Below are 18,783 nucleotides of genomic sequence, written 5' to 3'. Positions count from 1 at the left end.
TATATATTTATATAAATACTTTATTTTTATTTCATCTTTATATAATTTATTACAACATGGACAGGGACATTACATAAATGATTAGGACCCCGACACTATTATTATCACTTATGACATGGTTGCTTACTACTAAAAAAATAAACTAATAAAAAAGTATTTATTCATTTAAAATTATCAGTATTTTTTTTATTATTATTTTTATCCAGATATTATTTTATATAATTTCAATGTACAATGTAATTATATTAATCAATCAATGTACACAGACTGATTGTGCACAATCAGAAAGCATTAATTAAAAATAAATAAATAAATAAAAAAGGGTCTATTCTAATGACATGTGTCTTTACCCTGTCTGTAAAATGTGACTAATCAAGCCCAGACTTACCAGAGTATCTGGACTCCCCTGTGAGATAAACGAATGTGATTGGTTCTTAGGGACAACGGCTTTAACCAACGGCACATTATCACTGATGCCCTAAAACACAGAGATGAACATCCATCAGTCCACATCTGTCACTCCACAGAACAACATCTGTACAAACATAAAGCACTGTTAATTAACTTACCTCAATGAAGAAGGATTTGAGTTCAGTGAGGTGCTCGAATATGTTGAGAGGACAGGAGTCCACACGAGACCTCCTCTTCTCCAGCTCCTCCAGAGAGAGACGCACAGGATGGGGCTCCTAAATACACAAACGCACACCATCTTATCAAACAACAAATACTCTGTCACGTTTATGCCATTTTATGATCTCCATTTGAATTTCCTATTACACTGTCTGTGTGTGTGAAGACGCATTATAGTGCCGTACCTTTAGTAACTGGCATGGTGTCTGTCCAAAGTTACTGATCATGCCTTCTAGAGCCTTCCTCTCCTTCTCATCTGTGATGGCGTCCAGATCAACAGCCCCTAAAACAACCACAGACAGTTTCATTTTGCTGCATTTAAATATACATAAAAACTGTTTGCACTATAAGTGATAACGTGCAGTCAGCCAGTCATTATCTCAAAATAAACCACAACAGGGTGACGAAGACTCATCCTGATGTGAAACAGAAGACTTATATTATACTGAAAGGCTCTGTTTTTGAGGTAACAACTGGTTGAGACAACATTATGTTGTTTTTCACATGGCTACTTAGCAAGTTAACAAATAGTAGACATAAAAAATTACTGATATGAGTTGAAATTTATTAGATAAGAAGAAATCACATAAAAAAAAAAAAAAAAAAAAAAACATAAGATCACATAAAAATCAGCACAGCTATGAATGATATATTGCATGATTATTGCACAGGTGTGCTTTAGACTGGCCACAATAAAAGGCCACTCTAAAATGTGCAGTTTTATCACACAGCACAATGCCAAGATGTCGCAAGAGTGTGCGATTGGCATGCTGACTGTAGGAACGTCCACCAGAGCTGTTGCCCGTGAACTGAATGTTCATTTCTCTGCCATAAGCCGTCTCCAAAGGCGTTTCAGAGAATTTGGCAGTACATCCAACCGGCCTCACAACCGCAGACCATGTGTAACCACACCAGCCCAGGACCTCCATATCCAGCATCTTTACCTCCAAGATCATCTGAGACCAGCCACCCGGACAGCTGCTGTATCAATTGGTTTGTATAACCAAAGAATCTCTGAATCTCCAAAGAAACCATCTCAGGGAAGCTCATCTGCATGCTCGTCATCCTCATCGGGTCTCGACCTGGCTGCAGTTCGTCATTGTAACCGACTTGAGTGGGCAAATGCTCACATTCATTGGCGTCTGGCACTTTGGAGAGGTGTTCTCTTCACGGATGAATCTCGGTTTTCACTGTACAGGGCAGATGGCAGACAGCGTGTATGGCATTGTGTGGGTGAGTGGTTTGTTGATGTCAATGTTTTGGATCGAGTGGCCCATGGTGGCGGTGGGGTTATGGTATGGGCAGGCGTATGTTATGGACAATGAACACAGGTGCATTTTGTTGATGGCATTTTGAACGCACAGAGATATCGTGACGAGATTCTGAGGCCCACTGTTGTGCCATTCATCCACAACCATCACCTCATGTTGCAGCATGATAATGCACGGCCCCATGTTGCAAGGATCTGTACACAATTCCTGGAAGCTGAAAACATCCCAGTTCTTGCATGGCCAGCATACTCACCGGACATGTCACCCATTGAGCATGTTTGGGATGCTCTGGATCGGCGTATACGACAGCATGTTCCAGTTCCTGCCAATATCCAGCAACTTCGCACAGCAACATTCCACAGGCCACAATCAACAACCTGATCAACTCTATGCAAAGGAGATGTGTTGCACTGCGTGAGGCAAATGGTGGTCACACCAGATACTAACTGGTTTTCGGACGCCCCCGGACCCTCCCAATACAGTAAAACTGCACATTTTAGAGTGGCCTTTCATTGTGGTCAGCCTAAGGCACACCTGTGCAATAATCATGCTGTCTAATCAGCATCTTGATATGCCACACCTGTGAGGTGGATGGATTATCTTGGCAAAGGAGAAGTGCTCACTAACACAGATTTAGACAGATTTGTGAACAATATTTGAGAGAAATAGGCCTTTTGTGTACATGGATAAAGTCTTAGATCTTTGAGTTCAGCTCATGAAAAATGGGGGCAAAAACAAAAGTGTTGCGTTTATAATTTTGGTCAGTGTAGATCAATGCAACTATTAAAAAACTGTTTACTGTTCATGTTTTTTTTGTTGTTTAAATATTTATTAAACTGTATTAGTAATAAGTATTAATAAGTAAAAGTCAAAATAATGACATATCCACCAAAATACCTAATAAATGTTAGTCAAGTATGGTAGCAAAGGATGTCAGCCACATAAAGTATGTTTAGCTGTATGAAGGACTTCATACCTTCATATGTGCAGTAGTAGAAGACATTAAGGGCCTCCACTGCAGCCGGGCCCCTCTGTTTATAACCGAAGATCAGATCGATCCATTCATGCAGATGGGCCGACACATACTCTGACTCCTGAACACAGACACACATCATCTACATCAACAAAAAGGTCACACGATAGGCTTTCAAACCAGCATTTCTCTAAGGATAGACCTGAGGCCATCAGTCATTATGAGAGGAATCTAAGAGGAGGAGACTGGGAAAAGAAGTTTTGTAACCTTTCACAAAGCCATTTCTCACAGCTTCAGGCTTTAATAGGACAGAAGTGGCAAAGGAATTGAGAAGAAGAACAGAAACAGATACTAAGAGCGGGCCATATTCAATTACACATCCCTCCCTAGAGGCTCTCTATTGAGGTTAGTGGGGAAGAGCTGTGATGAGGTCATCAGAAATGGGCTCACCAGGGCTTTGCGGTGCTTGTAGATGAAATCCTCGGGGGATTTGGCCCATTTAGGCAGGATGACATCATTTACCCTCTCTTTAGAGATCTGTAAGCGACCCAGGTCAAATCCTACAACAATTAGACAGAGAATAAGACGACACAATACAAAGAAGTGTGAGTGAAAGAAAAAAAGTGATGCTTTGTTGGCTGAAATTAAGTTTTTAAAACACAAAGTATCTTTTTTCCAACTATTCAAAATTCAAACCATTTGAAACACTGGTTAAACTATTTATTTCAACATAAAATTTTGTGAATATTGCCCATTTAATGTCACGAATGTGCCTGCAAAGTTGGTTTCCGTGCAATTTGTCAAAAATCAACATTTTACAAAACACAAAAGAAAAGAAAAAAAAGAAAGAAAAACAGAAAACCTTTATTGTAGCTACATTTATTGAAAAAAAGAAGAATCTGTATACATTTCAAACTCAGAAAGTTACTTAAAAGACTAACTGTCTTCTGACTTTCTGAGGAAAATGCACTGTTATTTTATCTAGTTGAGTTTCACAGTGAAAAAACTCTGTCAAAGGATGTTTATTTTATTCGTTTTTTGATCTCATTGTGAGAAACTTATTTTACCCTCACAAGGGTTTGGGAACCAGACAACAGGAAAGCAGAGGAATTTACAAATAGCAATAAATACTACTTACACTAAGTACAAATAAAGTTAGATAATATTTACTTACATGTGGTTATTTGCACCTCAATGTGCAAATAGTCACTACCAATAGTCATGACAAAAATAAATAAATTAATTGTTTAATTAATAGATAAATAACCTTTTTGTGTCTGTACAACTAATTTTGAACATAATATGTGCGTCAAAACAAACAGTAACACAGCAGAAATAGATGGGAATTATTGCGTTTCTCACATATTTTAGATTTTAGATTTTTTAATCTCTCTACAACAGAGTTTTTTTTTTTTTTTTTTTTTTTTTTTTCTCAACATAAACATTTACCCAGTTTTTTAACACAAAAACACAAAAAGCTTTTAATTGGCAATACTAGCTCAATCCGTCTTTAATTCGCTCACCGTTCTGGTTCTCCAAGAACTCTGGGAAGTAAAAGAATTCTGGGATGAGCTCTTTGACATCATTGGGATTGTCCATGAGGGTTTGCCAGGTAGCAGGAATGGAGTGAAACTGACGGTCGGCACAGTCAAACCTGCCACAGACAGTCAGAGCAACTTTATTTGTTTCATGAAAACAGGTTTTATGAGGATGTGGCAACCTTAAAATCACATTTACATAAGATTTCCCTTGTTTAAACATCCATCAGTCAAAAGCCAATCACAAAAGAGGCCATTTGCTTGAAGACATCTTAAAGGTACATTAGCAAAAATAAGCTGTTCAATTCTAAATGTCAGAGTGAGAGTGGAAAATGGTCATTAAAAACTGAAATAATCCTGATTTTAGTGCAAGAAAATTTAAACTCTACAAAAGTGGCCTTTAAATGAATTTCACTTCAGGAACCATTTCTTTTCACAGCATACAAAATAAAAACTATTGCTATTTGGTTGATATAAAGACTCAAAAGAAAGTCAAGAAAGACAGTGAGACAGAATATTAAGGCAAAAAGACATTGAACTGTATAAGCATCACCTGCCACTCTGCAGCTGGATGTGCAGGGATGTGAAGGGTTCGACTCTAATGAGGTAATGCATGACTCCAGCAGCATTCGAGTAGTGCGTGCCATAGTGGAAACGGTCTATGGTGCCTGTGGGGTCTTCAAAACTCTCATATCTGCAATTAGAAATCAATTTCAGTCAACCACATTTACAACCACAGCTGCATTCACTGCCACTACAAAATCAATTCAGACTTTCAAAATATTTGCTTTTTTCCAAAACCTAGTGAGCTGCTTCACTGTCTAAAACAGGAAGCTAACTTCTAAAGGACTGAAAACACCATAAGAGACCAGCGTTTAAATTTAAAACAAACTATTAAAAATTACTTTTGGTAACTAATATAATTACAAATCTTAAAACTTAAATTAGAAAACAGAAAAACATTTTTTAAATGTTTTAAATCTTTTAAATGTTTTTTAAAAGTTTGAATATTTAAAACTAATAAGTACCATGAAAATGGTACTTAGGGTATGAACATTAAATTACAATATAAAAGAAAAATTGATCATTTTGATCCATACAGTCTATTGTTGGCTATTGCTACAAATATAGCCATGCTACTTGTGACTGGTTTTGTGGTCCAGGGTCACATATATGATCTGTTAGCACTAATAGAAAAAGACAGAGACAGAAACACACTTCTCTCTAACGGCTTTGGCGTTCCTCTCGTTCAGCACAGCCACAGGTTTGGAGAGATCTCTGAACGCCCGTGGATCAGACAGATCCAGCTCCTCTGACGTATAATCCGACAGGATCCACGGGAACTAAAAATCACCAGAGAAAGTCACACCATAAGATCATTCAGGAAGCGTATGAGCGCGGATGTGTGGCCATGCTGTAGTTCAAACAGAATCCAGAGCGGCTGTGTAAGTGGCACTCACCACAGGATACTGAGCCAGATCATTATACGTCCGTCCTGCTATGGTGTTCAACTGCATCAGGTAGTCAAAGTTTGAGATCTCCCTGTTCACCCATTTCTGACAGAGAAAAAGACAAGTTAGCTCTAAACCTTCAGTGTTGTACTATATGAAACTCTTAAACAGAGATGTTTCATGTGTGCAGTGACCTGTGTGAGTCCAGAGGCTTTGAGCAGCTCCTGCGGTGAGTGAGTGGCATGAATAGAGAGAGAACGCAGCAGCAGCATCCGACTGTACACTTTATTACGCACCTGTCAATCAAACCCACAAACAATCGATCATGAGAGACTGAACATAACATACTAGTGAATGAGACCCAATCAGTGTGTTTACATGCCCAATAGGGATGTTCATTTTGGTTATTTTTCTTAACCGACAGCCGACGCTCAACCGATTATTAACCGTTAACCGACAAGATTATTTAAAATTAGAATGTAATTATTTCAGAAAGGATGTGTTTGTGACCCATTAAAAATACTAAAATTTGTTTCCAGGGATTAATTTTACATGCACAAAAAGCAGCAAACAACAGAACATGAGGATTCACATGGACACAAATTTTCATATTTTTTTCGTCATGCACAGAAACCTTGCACACCGAGTCCAATGCGTATTAATTCATCCGTTGCGAAGGAAAAAACATTAAAAAAAAACAAACAAAAAAAACAAAATAGCAAAACAATACACAATGGAATCTTCAAGCAGTGAGGATGATTTTGTTGTCCATGCATGCTCTTCTTAAAAAGAGAAAAAGAAAGGACATATTGGGTCCATCTAATTATAAGATACAGAGAGGAAGGAGAGAGCACTTTTTGTGTGCACCTCCTTAAGGAGCTGCGGGATTATCCCGGGTGATTCAAAGTTTACTTTAGAATGTCAGTAAACTCGGATGCTTTGCCAGCGTTACTGGAGCCACATATTATACAGAAGAGCACTTATTTCTTTGAACTCAGTACAAGGACCTTTACAGTGGTTTGTGATGCGAGATGAAGTGGATGAACTTGTCAGACGCAATTCTGGATTTTGGCGTTCGCTTGTACGGTGGATCTAACTGTCAAAACACCTCTCAAAATGCTTGCTACCAATGCAAAAAAACACAGAAAATCGAACCTGATCCAAACTTTTTTATGAAGGACGAAAATTTTGGACTCAGTGTCCAATGCTTATCGCTTATATAGCCTAGCTTCTTATATTTTTCCTTCTTGTTCTTTTCTGAGTACTATTAAATTGAAAGGATTTTTTGTGGACTGAGGGGAACTAAAATAGCCTAGCCTATGTTTATAGTGTTTGTAAACATTTCGCATCAGCATCAGGCCTATTTCTATAATAAATAAATAATAAAATGCGACTTAACGTTACATGCCTATGAAATTTATCTTTTTGTTTTTTCCCAAAAATGGTTTATTTTAACCATTCAGCAAATGTTTTAAAATATTTTGATAAATTACTAAAAAAAAAAAAAAAAAATGAAATGACCTTTTAAACTGTTTAATTGATTGCATAAATCCGTCAAAATTCTTTCTGTCTGTTAACGGTTAACCTGTTAACATGAGCATCCCTAATGCCCAACAAAGCAAAAAACAAATATAAAGTTCACTAAAAAGCAGTTTTAAGAGTTTGCGTGTGATATTATGTTCAAAGAGAGAAAGAAGAGAGAAAAAGATTCCTGACCTCCTTCTTGAAGTTCAGAAAGTAGTTGGTCTGGTCGATGAGAAAGATCTCCAGAGCTGAGCGGCGGAGGTTGTACCTGCGCAGGTGAATCTCTCTGATCTGAGACAAAGGCCATTTAAAGTCCTGACCTACACCTGAAAATACAGAACACCAGTGTCATCTCTATCCTCATGCATATGGCTTTCACACTGCTAAATTTCACTGTTCCACCAGTTTCTCCTCACCTTCTTCTTTTTCTGCGCTGCTGTCGTAAAAATAGATGTGTTGTGTAGTGAGCTCCAGACGCCCTGGATAGACGTCAACCACCGTGACCAGCTCACAGTCCTCTGAGATCACCAACTTTTCCTTCTGACCCGCCTCTTCAGAATCAGCCCTTGGAGAACATTTTTTAAAAAGAAATTAATACTTTTATTCAGCAAAGATGCATTAAATTGATCAAAAGTGGCAATACAGACATTTATGGAAAGTGATAATGCAAAAAAACACGTTAACGTCAAACAGTAAACAGACTAAGCGGTTTAAACAGTAATAACGGCCTTTATATGCAATGAAAAAAAAAGCATAAATCACTTTGTTAAATCTTTCAACTAAAATTTTATCGTTAATGGATAAAAAAAACATTGTTGAAGGTGAGTAAAAGTGTGTTTCTGTATTGAGCTCCAGTGATTGGCTACTGCTCCTGTCCGTCTAAACTAAAACTCACTGATTGGCTGATGCAGGATCCTCCTCCAGGAGTTCCAGGATGTCATCCTCCAGATCACTGACCTTCACCTGTTTCACCGCCTCTAGCAACAGTGACTCAGCATTTACCTGCTGGTGCTGCACACCTGAAGTAACATAGACAAAACCAATTATTTCCCCAAATACCAATCACAAGTGTCATAGAAGTCCCAGGTGAGCATTTTAATGTGTGTATGTCTTACCCAGGTTGTCTCTCAAGGCACTGGCTTCTCTATGGGGGTCAAAGTTGTAATTCCGCACCAACTTGAGTCGCATACGGGAGTAGTTTTCAGCGCTAGAGAGCTTCCAGTGTATGTCCTTCTGCTGCCTGCCAAACACACACAGCCAACAGATTTTAATGTGTTACTTTCTAGCAAAAACACATTTTACTTTATATCTGATTTACTGATTTAAAAAAAAAAAAAAAATACAGATTTTAATATAAAAGAAAAAAAAACTCTTTAAACTCAAACACCTCCATCTGTACTAACAGTATCCACTCCTGCTCTCAGTGACATTTTCACACAGAAACAACACTCACTTGTCTACCCAGGGTCCTCTCTCACAGAAGAGTCCTCTGCGTGCTGCCCTCCACTGCCTGAGGATGGCGCTGTTCTGCGTGTGGATTTGTTTCAGCATGCTGTTGTACCTCAGGTTCTCCTGACGCCCTCGACGGCTGAACGGTTCCACAAACTGCTCCTGAGGATTTTGAGGGAAATGAAAATGTTTGTAGGGAAATTCTACACAATGTCGTTCAAAGGTTGTTGCAATAACGTTTCAATATTTTTGAAGTCTCCTATGCTATCCAAGGCCCCATTCATTTGATCAAAAATACAGCAAAAAAAAAAAAAAAAAAAAAAAAAAAAAAAATAAACAGTAATATTGTGAAATATTATTATAATTTCAAATACCTGTTTTTTATGTGAATATATGTTAAAATGAATTTATTTCAGTGATGCAAAGCTGAATTTTCAGCATCACTACTCCTAGTGTGACATGATCCTTTATCATCAATATTATAAATACAGATTATTTGATGAATATAAAGTTAAAAGAACATCATTCATTTGAAATGGAAATCGTTCGTAACATTATAAATGTCTACACTATGGATGTAACAATATCAAAAATCTAACGATACGATAATATTGTGCTATGAAGTCCACAATACGATATTTATTGTGATATTTAAAAAAAGGAAAAAAAAGACAAATAAAGGATTGGAAAAAATGAACATTTTTTACATTTTAAAGTTAAATTCTTCTATCTAATGCACTTTGACAGTACCAAACTAAGAGCTTCAACCCATGTTCTTAACTAAGAAAACTTAACTAAGAAAAAAGTCAGTGAACTGACTTGTACCTGAACTTTAAACGGGACTCAATCCTATTTTCAGCTGTGGTATACTGTCTCAGTCTAAATGACATTCACACTGGTGTTTTAGGAAGCCAAACAAATTAGAATATAATAAAAATAACAACAACGATGACAGTAATGGACATATATTGTAAAACAATTGCACTGAAAAATAAATGAAAATTAATATTTCATAGATATATTATTTTTGCTTTACACTACAGTAGGGAAATTACAATCCTTCTTTCCTAATTTCTACACTTGAAGGAGATATTTTGAATTTGGATTGCATTTAAACCACTTGCTGTCAGCAATTCATACTGTACTTTTAAGGTTTTATTTTGAAGGAAAACTCCAGCTTCAGTGAAAACAGGCTTACAAAAACAGGTCTCAATACAAATCTAGTAAAATGCTGTAATCATCTGCCGCAAAAATATAAAGCCTAACTGGTGGCCACTGCGTTCCCAAACTCACAGCACATGCAATAAACGAGTTCACTGCATTCGCTGTGAACGGAGCGAAAAAACTTCGGATCACAAACTGATTTTGAGATTGTTACATCTCTAATCTTTACTGTTACTTTTTGATCAATTTAATGCATCCTTATTGAATAAAAGTATTAATTTCTTAAATAAAAAGAAAACTTTGAAACCTTTGAACGATAGTGTACGTGTGTAGACGTTTTTGTACCTGAAAGCGTATCTTGCTCTCTCCTTTCTCTCGGTCCCTGCGGTGCAAACTGAGCATGAATGCCTCATAACAGTCCTTCCAGTAGAGAGCCATGTTCTCATGACCCTGACTGAATGTCTCGATCTCATATTGCTTCATGTAGGGGATGATCTGACAAAACAGACACAGAATTTAGAGCAGAAAACCGCCAATAGTAAATAACATATTTAAAACGGATAATAACTAAGACTTTAATCAGCATGAAATTACAAAATCAACCACGTTTAGCATATTAATCCAGGTCTTACATATTTATCCAAATAGACCCTCCACTCCGGGGAGCTGCAGTACAGCTGAAAGTCCTCAAAGAAAGACGGACTTCCGTTGGTGTCGGGAAGGGATGGGAGGTGTAGCTCCATGTACAGGAGTTTGTGGACTTTAGACAGGAGGGTGCGAAGGAGAGGCACTAAGAACGAGTAGGTCTCCTCTGTCCGCTCCTCGCTCACAGAGCGCCTGAGGATTCCCTCCACGCGGCCGAGAAGATAACAGGCCTCGTCCTGAGAGTCCACCGTCTTTGTTTGCAAGATGCCATTCAGCTTGGCCGTAGCCATAGCACACACCTGCCAGAACGAGGAACAACGTAAATAATTAAAAGATTTCTAGATATTGCCATTGGCTATATTTAGATAAAATAATGGCTGCATTTAGGCAACATTTTTTAAAAAACAGTACAGTTTTATAGTGAAAACAGTCAAATATTTTTGCTTAAAATAATTATTTTCTATTTGAATAAATTTTAAAATGTCATTTATTTTTGTGATTCAAAGCTGAATTTTCAGCATCATTACTCCTGGCTTTAGTTTTATATGATCCTTCAGAAATCATTTTAATATGCTGATTGGCTGCTCAAGAAACATCACTTAATAATATTAATGTTTCTTTATATTTTTGTGGAAACCACAACATTCTTTGATGAACAGAAAGTTCAAAAGAACTGCATTTATTTGAAATGATTTGTAACATTATAAATGACTTCACTGTCACTTTTGATCAATTTAAAGGAGAAGTTCACTTCCAGAACCAAAAATTACAGATAATTTACTCACCCTTCAAGGTCAAAAAACTCCCCTTTCATTTTCTTCTCCAACTTCAAAATCGGCCTACATGGCGGTTTTGCCTTTTTTTGTAAAGTATGTTTGACCTTCTTTGCACCTTCACTTTGTAAACACTGGGTCTGTACTTTTGCAGCGATGTAGGATGATTAGTTGGAGGAGAAAATGAGATGGGAGTTTGCATGAGCATCGCTGAGCTAGACAAGACAAGCATTTGAGGTTATAAAGTGTATAAACTGAAATTTTTTATTTTAGAAAATAACCAATCATTTCACTAGATAAGACCCTTCTTCCTCGGCTGGGATCGTTTAGAGCCATTTGAAGCTGCACTAAAGCTGCATTTTGGAAGTTCAAACTCATGGGCACCACAGAAGTCCACTATATGGAGAGAAATTCTAAAATGTTTTCCTTAATAAACATAATTTCTTTACAACTGAAGAAAGACAGACATGAGCATCTTGGATGATAAGGGGGTGAGTACATTATCTGTAATTTTTTGTTCTGGTGAACTTCTCCTTTAATGCATTCTTGCTGAAACTGGCCCCAAATGGTACTGCTTATCAATGCATCCCTACTATGACCTTATGACCTCTCACCTGTGGGTCTTCTTGCGCCATGAACCCGAGCAGCAACCGTAGCCCCACCTGAGAGAGCTGGAGCCATTGCATCCCAGAGGCGTACCATACCATCAGCCCGTCCATCAGAGTCACCGTCTCCTCCAGAACCTTCTCAGTCCATAAAGCGGGATTCACCAGCCCCTCAGCCTGCAGGAAGTCCTGCACTATGTGCAAAAGACGCACCGCGTTCTCTGTGTGTTGCGGCAGCGTTGCTGTCGTCGCCTCCCGGTTATCCGTTACGGCCAATTCCAACATCCTCTCCATCAGACTGTACAGAAAGACATTAGCAAATGCATGATCAACTAGCTGTTCAGATCAGTTCTGGGGACTACATTTTAGCAACCAAAAATATTCAGCCATTACGATGCCGCATTCTGACTAAGAAAAATTAATTTCAGTGCATCATTAGTATCAGCTGCAGTTCCAAAGAAAGCACAATTGAGATGACGTCTGACCTGAGTTTAATGTGGTCGACAGGCAGCAGCAGTTCATTGGCAGTGCCCAGTTTGGTGAGGGCGGAGAACACCTGACCTCTCTCCAGCCAGGCGGTGTCATCTGACCCCTCCACTCCTCTCCACATGACACACAACACGATCTCCAACAGCAGACGCCCCAACTCTTCCTCCGTACGCTGCACGACAAGACAGAGGCTTAAATCAATAAATCACTTCAGTTAGACTGACAGCAAAAAAAATAGACATTGGCTCTGGATGATAAAGGTATTTTAGTAGAAACTATCCTTTTTAATTAGAAAATTTTAAAAAGGTTAAAACGGTAATTTTAAGAGCTAATATAGACTTTCAACACCTACTTACTATAAGTCCATCACTTCTCCACAATTATATTTAATGCTATAAACTTGCTTTCAACAGTTTGGGGATGGAAAGGTTTTTTTTTTTTTAATGTTTTTGAAATAAGCCTCATATGCTCACCAAGGGCTGCATTTATTTGATCAAAATACAGTAAAAACAGCAACACTGCGAAATTATTATTAATATTGAAAGCAGTTGTGCTGCTTAATATTTCTGTTCAAAATAATTTGAAAGAAATCTTTTGTAAAATTTATAAATGTCTTTAACATCACTTTTGAGCTATATAACGCATCATTTTCTGTAGAAATAAATAAATAAATAAATAAATAATTTTGTACAGCAATGTAATTATATTGTATAAAGGAATAAGCTGTGAATTATTTTTTTTTTACAACAAAAGCTGCGATTTTACCATAGTTTTAATAAAGATTTTCTAAAATGTTTACATAGCAATATGGTAAAAGACAACGTTTAATAAAATGCATTAATATTAATAATTAGAATACTATCCTGGAGAGTAAATTACCCTGTGGCATCTTACCACATTAACATTGGATGCGCAGACATAAGCATTTTACAATGGCTTTAAATGTGGCCTATAAAGTATAAATTATATTTTAGATAAATACAAATTATATTTTATATTTATATAAAATATATTTACATTTTAACTATATTTATTTTATTTTATTTTAAATCAATTTTTAAATCATTTTAAAAGTTTGTAATTTTTTTTTGTTTTATTGTTGTGATTATTGTTTTTATGATTATTCTACTGGCTTTTTTTGTGAATTATTGTTTTTATTATTGTTTTTATGATTATTCTACTTCCTTTTATGTAAAGCACTTTGAATTACCTTTGTGTATGAAATGTGCTATATAAATAAACTTGCCTTGCCTTGCCTATATATTATATTTAAATTTTATAAATATAAATTATATTTTATATAATTTTAAATTATATTTTAGAGTCCGGGACAGTTCACCCAAAAATAAAAATTCTGTCATTAATTACTCACCCTCATGTTGTTCCAAACCCTTAAGACCTTTGTTCATCTTCAGAAGAAAACTTAAGGTATTTTTATAGCTTTCCAACCCTGCACAGACAGCAATGCACCTACTACATTCAAGGCCCAGAAAGGTAGTAAGGACATCATAAATATAGTCCATGTGATATCAGTGGTTCAACCTTAATTTTATAAAGCTATGAGAATACTATTTGTACACAAAGAAAACAAAAATAATGCTTTATTCAACAATTTCTTCTCTTCCATAGTGGTTCCTCTGCTGTCTACGTAGTGTCAGAAAGCTCTCGGATTTCATCAAAAATATCTTCATCTGTCTTCCGGTTAAACAAAGGTCTTACAGGTTTGGAATGACATAAGGGTGAGTAATTAATGACATGAATTTTAATTTTTGGGTGGACTATCCCTTTAACACCTTCATTATAGTACTTAATACCAGGCACTTCTTGTTAAAAGATGACAACACGATTAGTACAAAGAAAGTGATAATTGTAACTCCCTGTTCCACTGAAACACATATCAGATCTCTAGTCTCACCTCACTGTTAAAAGACTCTCCCAGGGACACGTTGTCACTAAACAGGAAGCTGTCATCATTCAGAGAGGAAGCTCCGGGGAATGGTTTTGCGTTCTCCAGAGGAGAAGGCGTGCTTGGCATGCTGCCCGGAGTCTGACTGCCACTGTCCCCGTGATCGAACAGATGTAGCTGGGACAGGTCCAAACTCAGGACCCCCGCTTTCCCGCCCCACGCTTTGGGTGTCGGTGCATCCCCTGGTGTTTCGGAGAGAGACATCAGCTCTCCGTTGTCCAGGCTGTCTATGGACCTGCTGTCTGAGGCGCTGTCTCGCTCTTCGTTAAGCCTCCCCACGCTGTCTCCCAGAGCCCTGCGCTCCAGAGGAGGCTCCAGGCGGTTTCCTCCGCTGCTGCGGCTCAGCTCAAAACTCCCAAGGCTGGCCACGTCACCACGGCCCGAACCGGAACCACCGTCGCTCCCGGGGCTCCGGACAAACAAAGTCATTAGAGTGCCCTGCCAACACGTCTGCTTGGAGATCTGCAGCGCTGCATCCTGCTGAGACTGCAGCAGTGCATACAGCTGCAGGAAATAAGAGAAGGATATTTGTGACCCCGGACCACAAAACCAGTCATAAATAGCACGGGTATATTTGTAGCAATAGCCAACAATGCACTGTATGGGTCAAAATTATCAATTTTTCTTGTATGCCAAAAATCATTAGGATATTTAGTAAAGATCATGATCCATGAAGATATTTTGTAAATTTCCTACCGTAAATATATCAAAACTTAATTTTTGATTAGTAATATGCATTGCTAAGAACTTCATTTGGACAACTTTAAAAGGGATTTTCTCAGTATTTAGATTTTTTGCACCCTCAAATTCCAGATTTTCCAAATATTGTCCTGTCTTCACAAACCATACATCAGTGGATTATTCATTCAGCTTTCAGATGACATATAAATGTCAATTTAAAAAAAAAAAAAAAAAAAAAAAGACCCTTATGACTGGTTTTGTGGTTCATACAGATTGAAAACATTGAGACATCTAATGTATTTCTTTGTCACTTTATTTCATTTGATGTAAAGTTCTATTTTTGTTTAGGGAAAGGGAAAGTTCACCCAAAATCTGAAATGATGTCCAATGGATGTAGGTAATTATATAAAATTTGGGTCATTTCTTCAAAGCAATCATTTGGCTTTAAAGTGTCTGATAACATATAGCTTGTGCATCATACGGATTATGATTATTATTTGGTACTTATATAGTGTATCATTTATATGGAAAAGCAATCATTTTGAAAAAAGAAACTCATTTGAATGACAATTTTCCTTTCCAAGCTATTGCTTAAAAATGTTTTTTTGGCAAGATTTTTGTTAATACTAATAACTGGTGTATTAATGTGATAAATGCTCTCACCCTCTTGCATACGGTCAGGCGAACGCTGGGTCCAGCTTTATGGGTCAGCAGAACCACAGCCATCAGATCTTTATAGTTTACCACAGTATCTAGAGGACAAAGAGATAAAAGGGTCAAAGATGAAAAAACATTTTACATCACAAATTCAGTGTGGCCTCATCAATATAAGGGTTATTATAGTTATATTATACACTAAATCTAAAATTCGAAAACAATTTATGGTACTTTGTAAACTAAAATACATTTAAATATAAACAATTATATAAATATTCATTTATCATATAATGTACATAAAGTTTATAGTTCATACTGATGTACTAACATAGCTAAAAGTAAAAATGTATGAAAAGTACAAAAACTTAAAATAAAAATGACAAAAACAACAAAATTACTAAAAGTTTAATTAAACTTTAAGTAACTAAATATATAAAACAGTAACAATTACTATTTTTATTATATTTTTGTAATATATTATTTTTTTGCTGAAATGACATTATGGATTTGCCTTGAAAATATGTCAAATATTTCGATATTTTAAAACTTCCACCATAATCCTTACAAATGCATAATTAATATTTGAATATATCATTAATATTTGAAAGCCTTATAAGAAAAGGTGCTTCTAAAGGGATAATTCACTCAAAAATGAAAATTCAGCCATAATTTAAACCTGCATGACTTTCTTTTTTTTCTGTGGAACTTGAAAGAATATATGTTGGTTATCAAACTGTTTTGGCTCCCATTAACTTCCACTGTACAGACAAAAAATAAAATTGAAGTCAATGGACCTTTTTCACATTTCTGTGAAATCACATTTCAGCAGCGGAAGTCGTCATAGTTGGGTTAACTTCGAGAGCAGTGAATGGCAGAGTACCACAAATACATTTTTTGCATTCCCATTTGCTCAAAATAGCAAAAGAAAAACTCCATGATAGTGTTTTCATGACTTTCAAAAAAAGGAAAAAAAAAAATCAAGAGAGACCATTTATAAGAAATTTACCATCCCTCCCACAGACATTGCATTAGAAACACCCTTGCATTAGCATTAACCATTTTTTTTGTAATTTGATGCAAGGGTGATATAATACAAAGTATAGTGTTATAAATGTGTGCACTTTTATTTTTACTTTGTAAAATTAAAATATAAAAAACTTTTGAGGATTTACGATGCTGATGACTGTTGAAACTGATAATGATGCTCTAATGGTTTGAGTAAAAGATGACAGAATTCATTTTCTAGAGTGACTATCCCTTTAACAGAGTATGTGGCAAATCGTGGGTGGTTTTCATCAGTTTTAATCAGACTGACCAGTAGACAGCACTTGGTGAAGGAGGCACTTGATGAGGGTTGAAGTGAGGTGCAGATCTGAGAACAGCAAACTGAGGCCAGAGTATCCCACGTCTCTCAGACGCAACCTCTGTTTGCTCTTCTCATACACACGGTCACACTTCAGCATCCGCTCAAACAGCTGCAGAAACACACAGCAACATACATATTAATAACACATGCATATGACACATCACAATCAAATATCATAGGTTTTATTATGTAATGCATAATGCATTAAGCAAACTTATAGTTGATGAATATTCAAATCTGATTTTATATATATATATATATATATATATATATATATATATATTAGGGGTGTAATGATACATGTATTCGTACCGAACCATCACGGTACAGGCATCTCGGTTTGGTGCATGAGGCCTTACAACGAATACAGGCAATTCACCCTCAATCCAGAAAATGGTGCCCACAGTAATGGAACTATGTTTGATAACCGCCAGCATAAGAACAGCGAATGCCAGGAGTTGCGCACTTGAAAACAAAGCTTTCTGCCATCTGAGTTTCCTTTGTAACAAAACTGAACTGAAATTCAGCAAATATAGGCTACGTTACGAGTTGCACAGTTTTTCATTTGTCTATTAATTAACTAAATTAAATATATTTCAAGTATTTATTCCTTGTATGTATGTACTGCATATTTTATAGCCTATATATGACAGTCATTTGATATAATATTTAGTATTTTCACATATAGGTGCAAAAAATTGTAATTTGTACTACTGTCTGTTTAATATATATATATATATATATATATAGTTATTATGACTTTTCAGACTAGGAGAATGAATAAGTAATGATCTGTTAAGCTCATTATACAACTACAATTTCACATTTGCTGCAATGCAATGCCAAGGTGTCCAAACAGCTGATAAAAACATCACAATATTTGTTTTGAACTGTTTTGGCTTGTAAACATTGCTCAATCTGTGCATATTACTCTCCTGATTCAGACAAGAAGGCTTTTTTACTGAAGAAAGCTATATTATGGATAGATATTAGCAGGTATAAAGTTTAAAAACAACTTCCTGCTGCATTTTTTTCTAACAAACATGCAGATTTTCACTTCACAAGACATTATTTGATGAACTGGAGTCATGTGGATTACTTATTGTGATGTTTTTATCAGCTCATTCTGACGGCACCCATTCACTGCACAGGATCCATTGGTGAGCAAGTAATGTAATGCTACATTTCTCCAAACCGGTTTCTATTAAGACACTAATACATCTACATCTTGGATGGCCTGCGGCTGAGTAAATGTTGCAAATTTTAATTTTTGGGTAAACAAATCTTGAACTGATGGAAGTTGCTTTAGAGAGGTGTTAAATGCATTAAGTGCACCTTGAAGATGAGCTCTCGGAGGCGGTCTGAGTGTTTGTTGTTGAGCAGCAGGGCGTAGCAGGAGTCGGCCGCTCCGGGTTCAAACAGCAGCAGGAAGAGCTGGTCCCGCGCCGCGCTGGTCTGCAGCAGAGTCAGCAGCAGCTCCAAGATCCCGCACAGCTACAACAGCACAGTCACTGATTTCAATTTCATGTTTAGTTAATGTTTATTGCTAGCAAATGACAAGAGCAGGAGAAACCGGAAGAGGCGGTGATTAAACGAATTGG

The 18,783-nt window shown here is 36.7% G+C and overlaps 1 protein-coding gene across 2 annotated transcripts in view; it reads right to left on the bottom strand.

The window, feature by feature from the left end:
* Window positions 1-18,783, bottom strand: part of nbeal1 (neurobeachin-like 1) — a 75,230-nt gene that overhangs the window by 11,893 nt on the left and 44,554 nt on the right. For both annotated transcript variants that reach the window (XM_051111803.1, XM_051111804.1), the window contains 23 exons: window positions 18,518-18,676; window positions 17,132-17,291; window positions 15,823-15,911; window positions 14,428-14,982; window positions 12,509-12,684; window positions 12,033-12,321; window positions 10,633-10,944; window positions 10,346-10,495; window positions 8,841-8,998; window positions 8,503-8,627; window positions 8,283-8,406; window positions 7,804-7,952; window positions 7,580-7,713; window positions 6,058-6,159; window positions 5,873-5,968; window positions 5,631-5,755; window positions 4,966-5,106; window positions 4,398-4,528; window positions 3,325-3,434; window positions 2,878-2,995; window positions 816-913; window positions 570-686; window positions 389-478 (listed from right to left, as the gene is read on the bottom strand). In XM_051111803.1, the coding sequence (XP_050967760.1) occupies window positions 389-478; window positions 570-686; window positions 816-913; window positions 2,878-2,995; window positions 3,325-3,434; window positions 4,398-4,528; window positions 4,966-5,106; window positions 5,631-5,755; window positions 5,873-5,968; window positions 6,058-6,159; window positions 7,580-7,713; window positions 7,804-7,952; window positions 8,283-8,406; window positions 8,503-8,627; window positions 8,841-8,998; window positions 10,346-10,495; window positions 10,633-10,944; window positions 12,033-12,321; window positions 12,509-12,684; window positions 14,428-14,982; window positions 15,823-15,911; window positions 17,132-17,291; window positions 18,518-18,676 (3,708 nt within the window). The remainder of the gene's footprint in view (window positions 1-388; window positions 479-569; window positions 687-815; window positions 914-2,877; window positions 2,996-3,324; window positions 3,435-4,397; window positions 4,529-4,965; window positions 5,107-5,630; window positions 5,756-5,872; window positions 5,969-6,057; window positions 6,160-7,579; window positions 7,714-7,803; window positions 7,953-8,282; window positions 8,407-8,502; window positions 8,628-8,840; window positions 8,999-10,345; window positions 10,496-10,632; window positions 10,945-12,032; window positions 12,322-12,508; window positions 12,685-14,427; window positions 14,983-15,822; window positions 15,912-17,131; window positions 17,292-18,517; window positions 18,677-18,783) is intronic.

This window comes from Labeo rohita, chromosome 6 (genome assembly GCF_022985175.1).
Source record: "Labeo rohita strain BAU-BD-2019 chromosome 6, IGBB_LRoh.1.0, whole genome shotgun sequence".
Lineage (NCBI taxonomy): Eukaryota > Metazoa > Chordata > Actinopteri > Cypriniformes > Cyprinidae > Labeo > Labeo rohita.
This window is presented reverse-complemented; position numbering and strand designations above follow the sequence as displayed.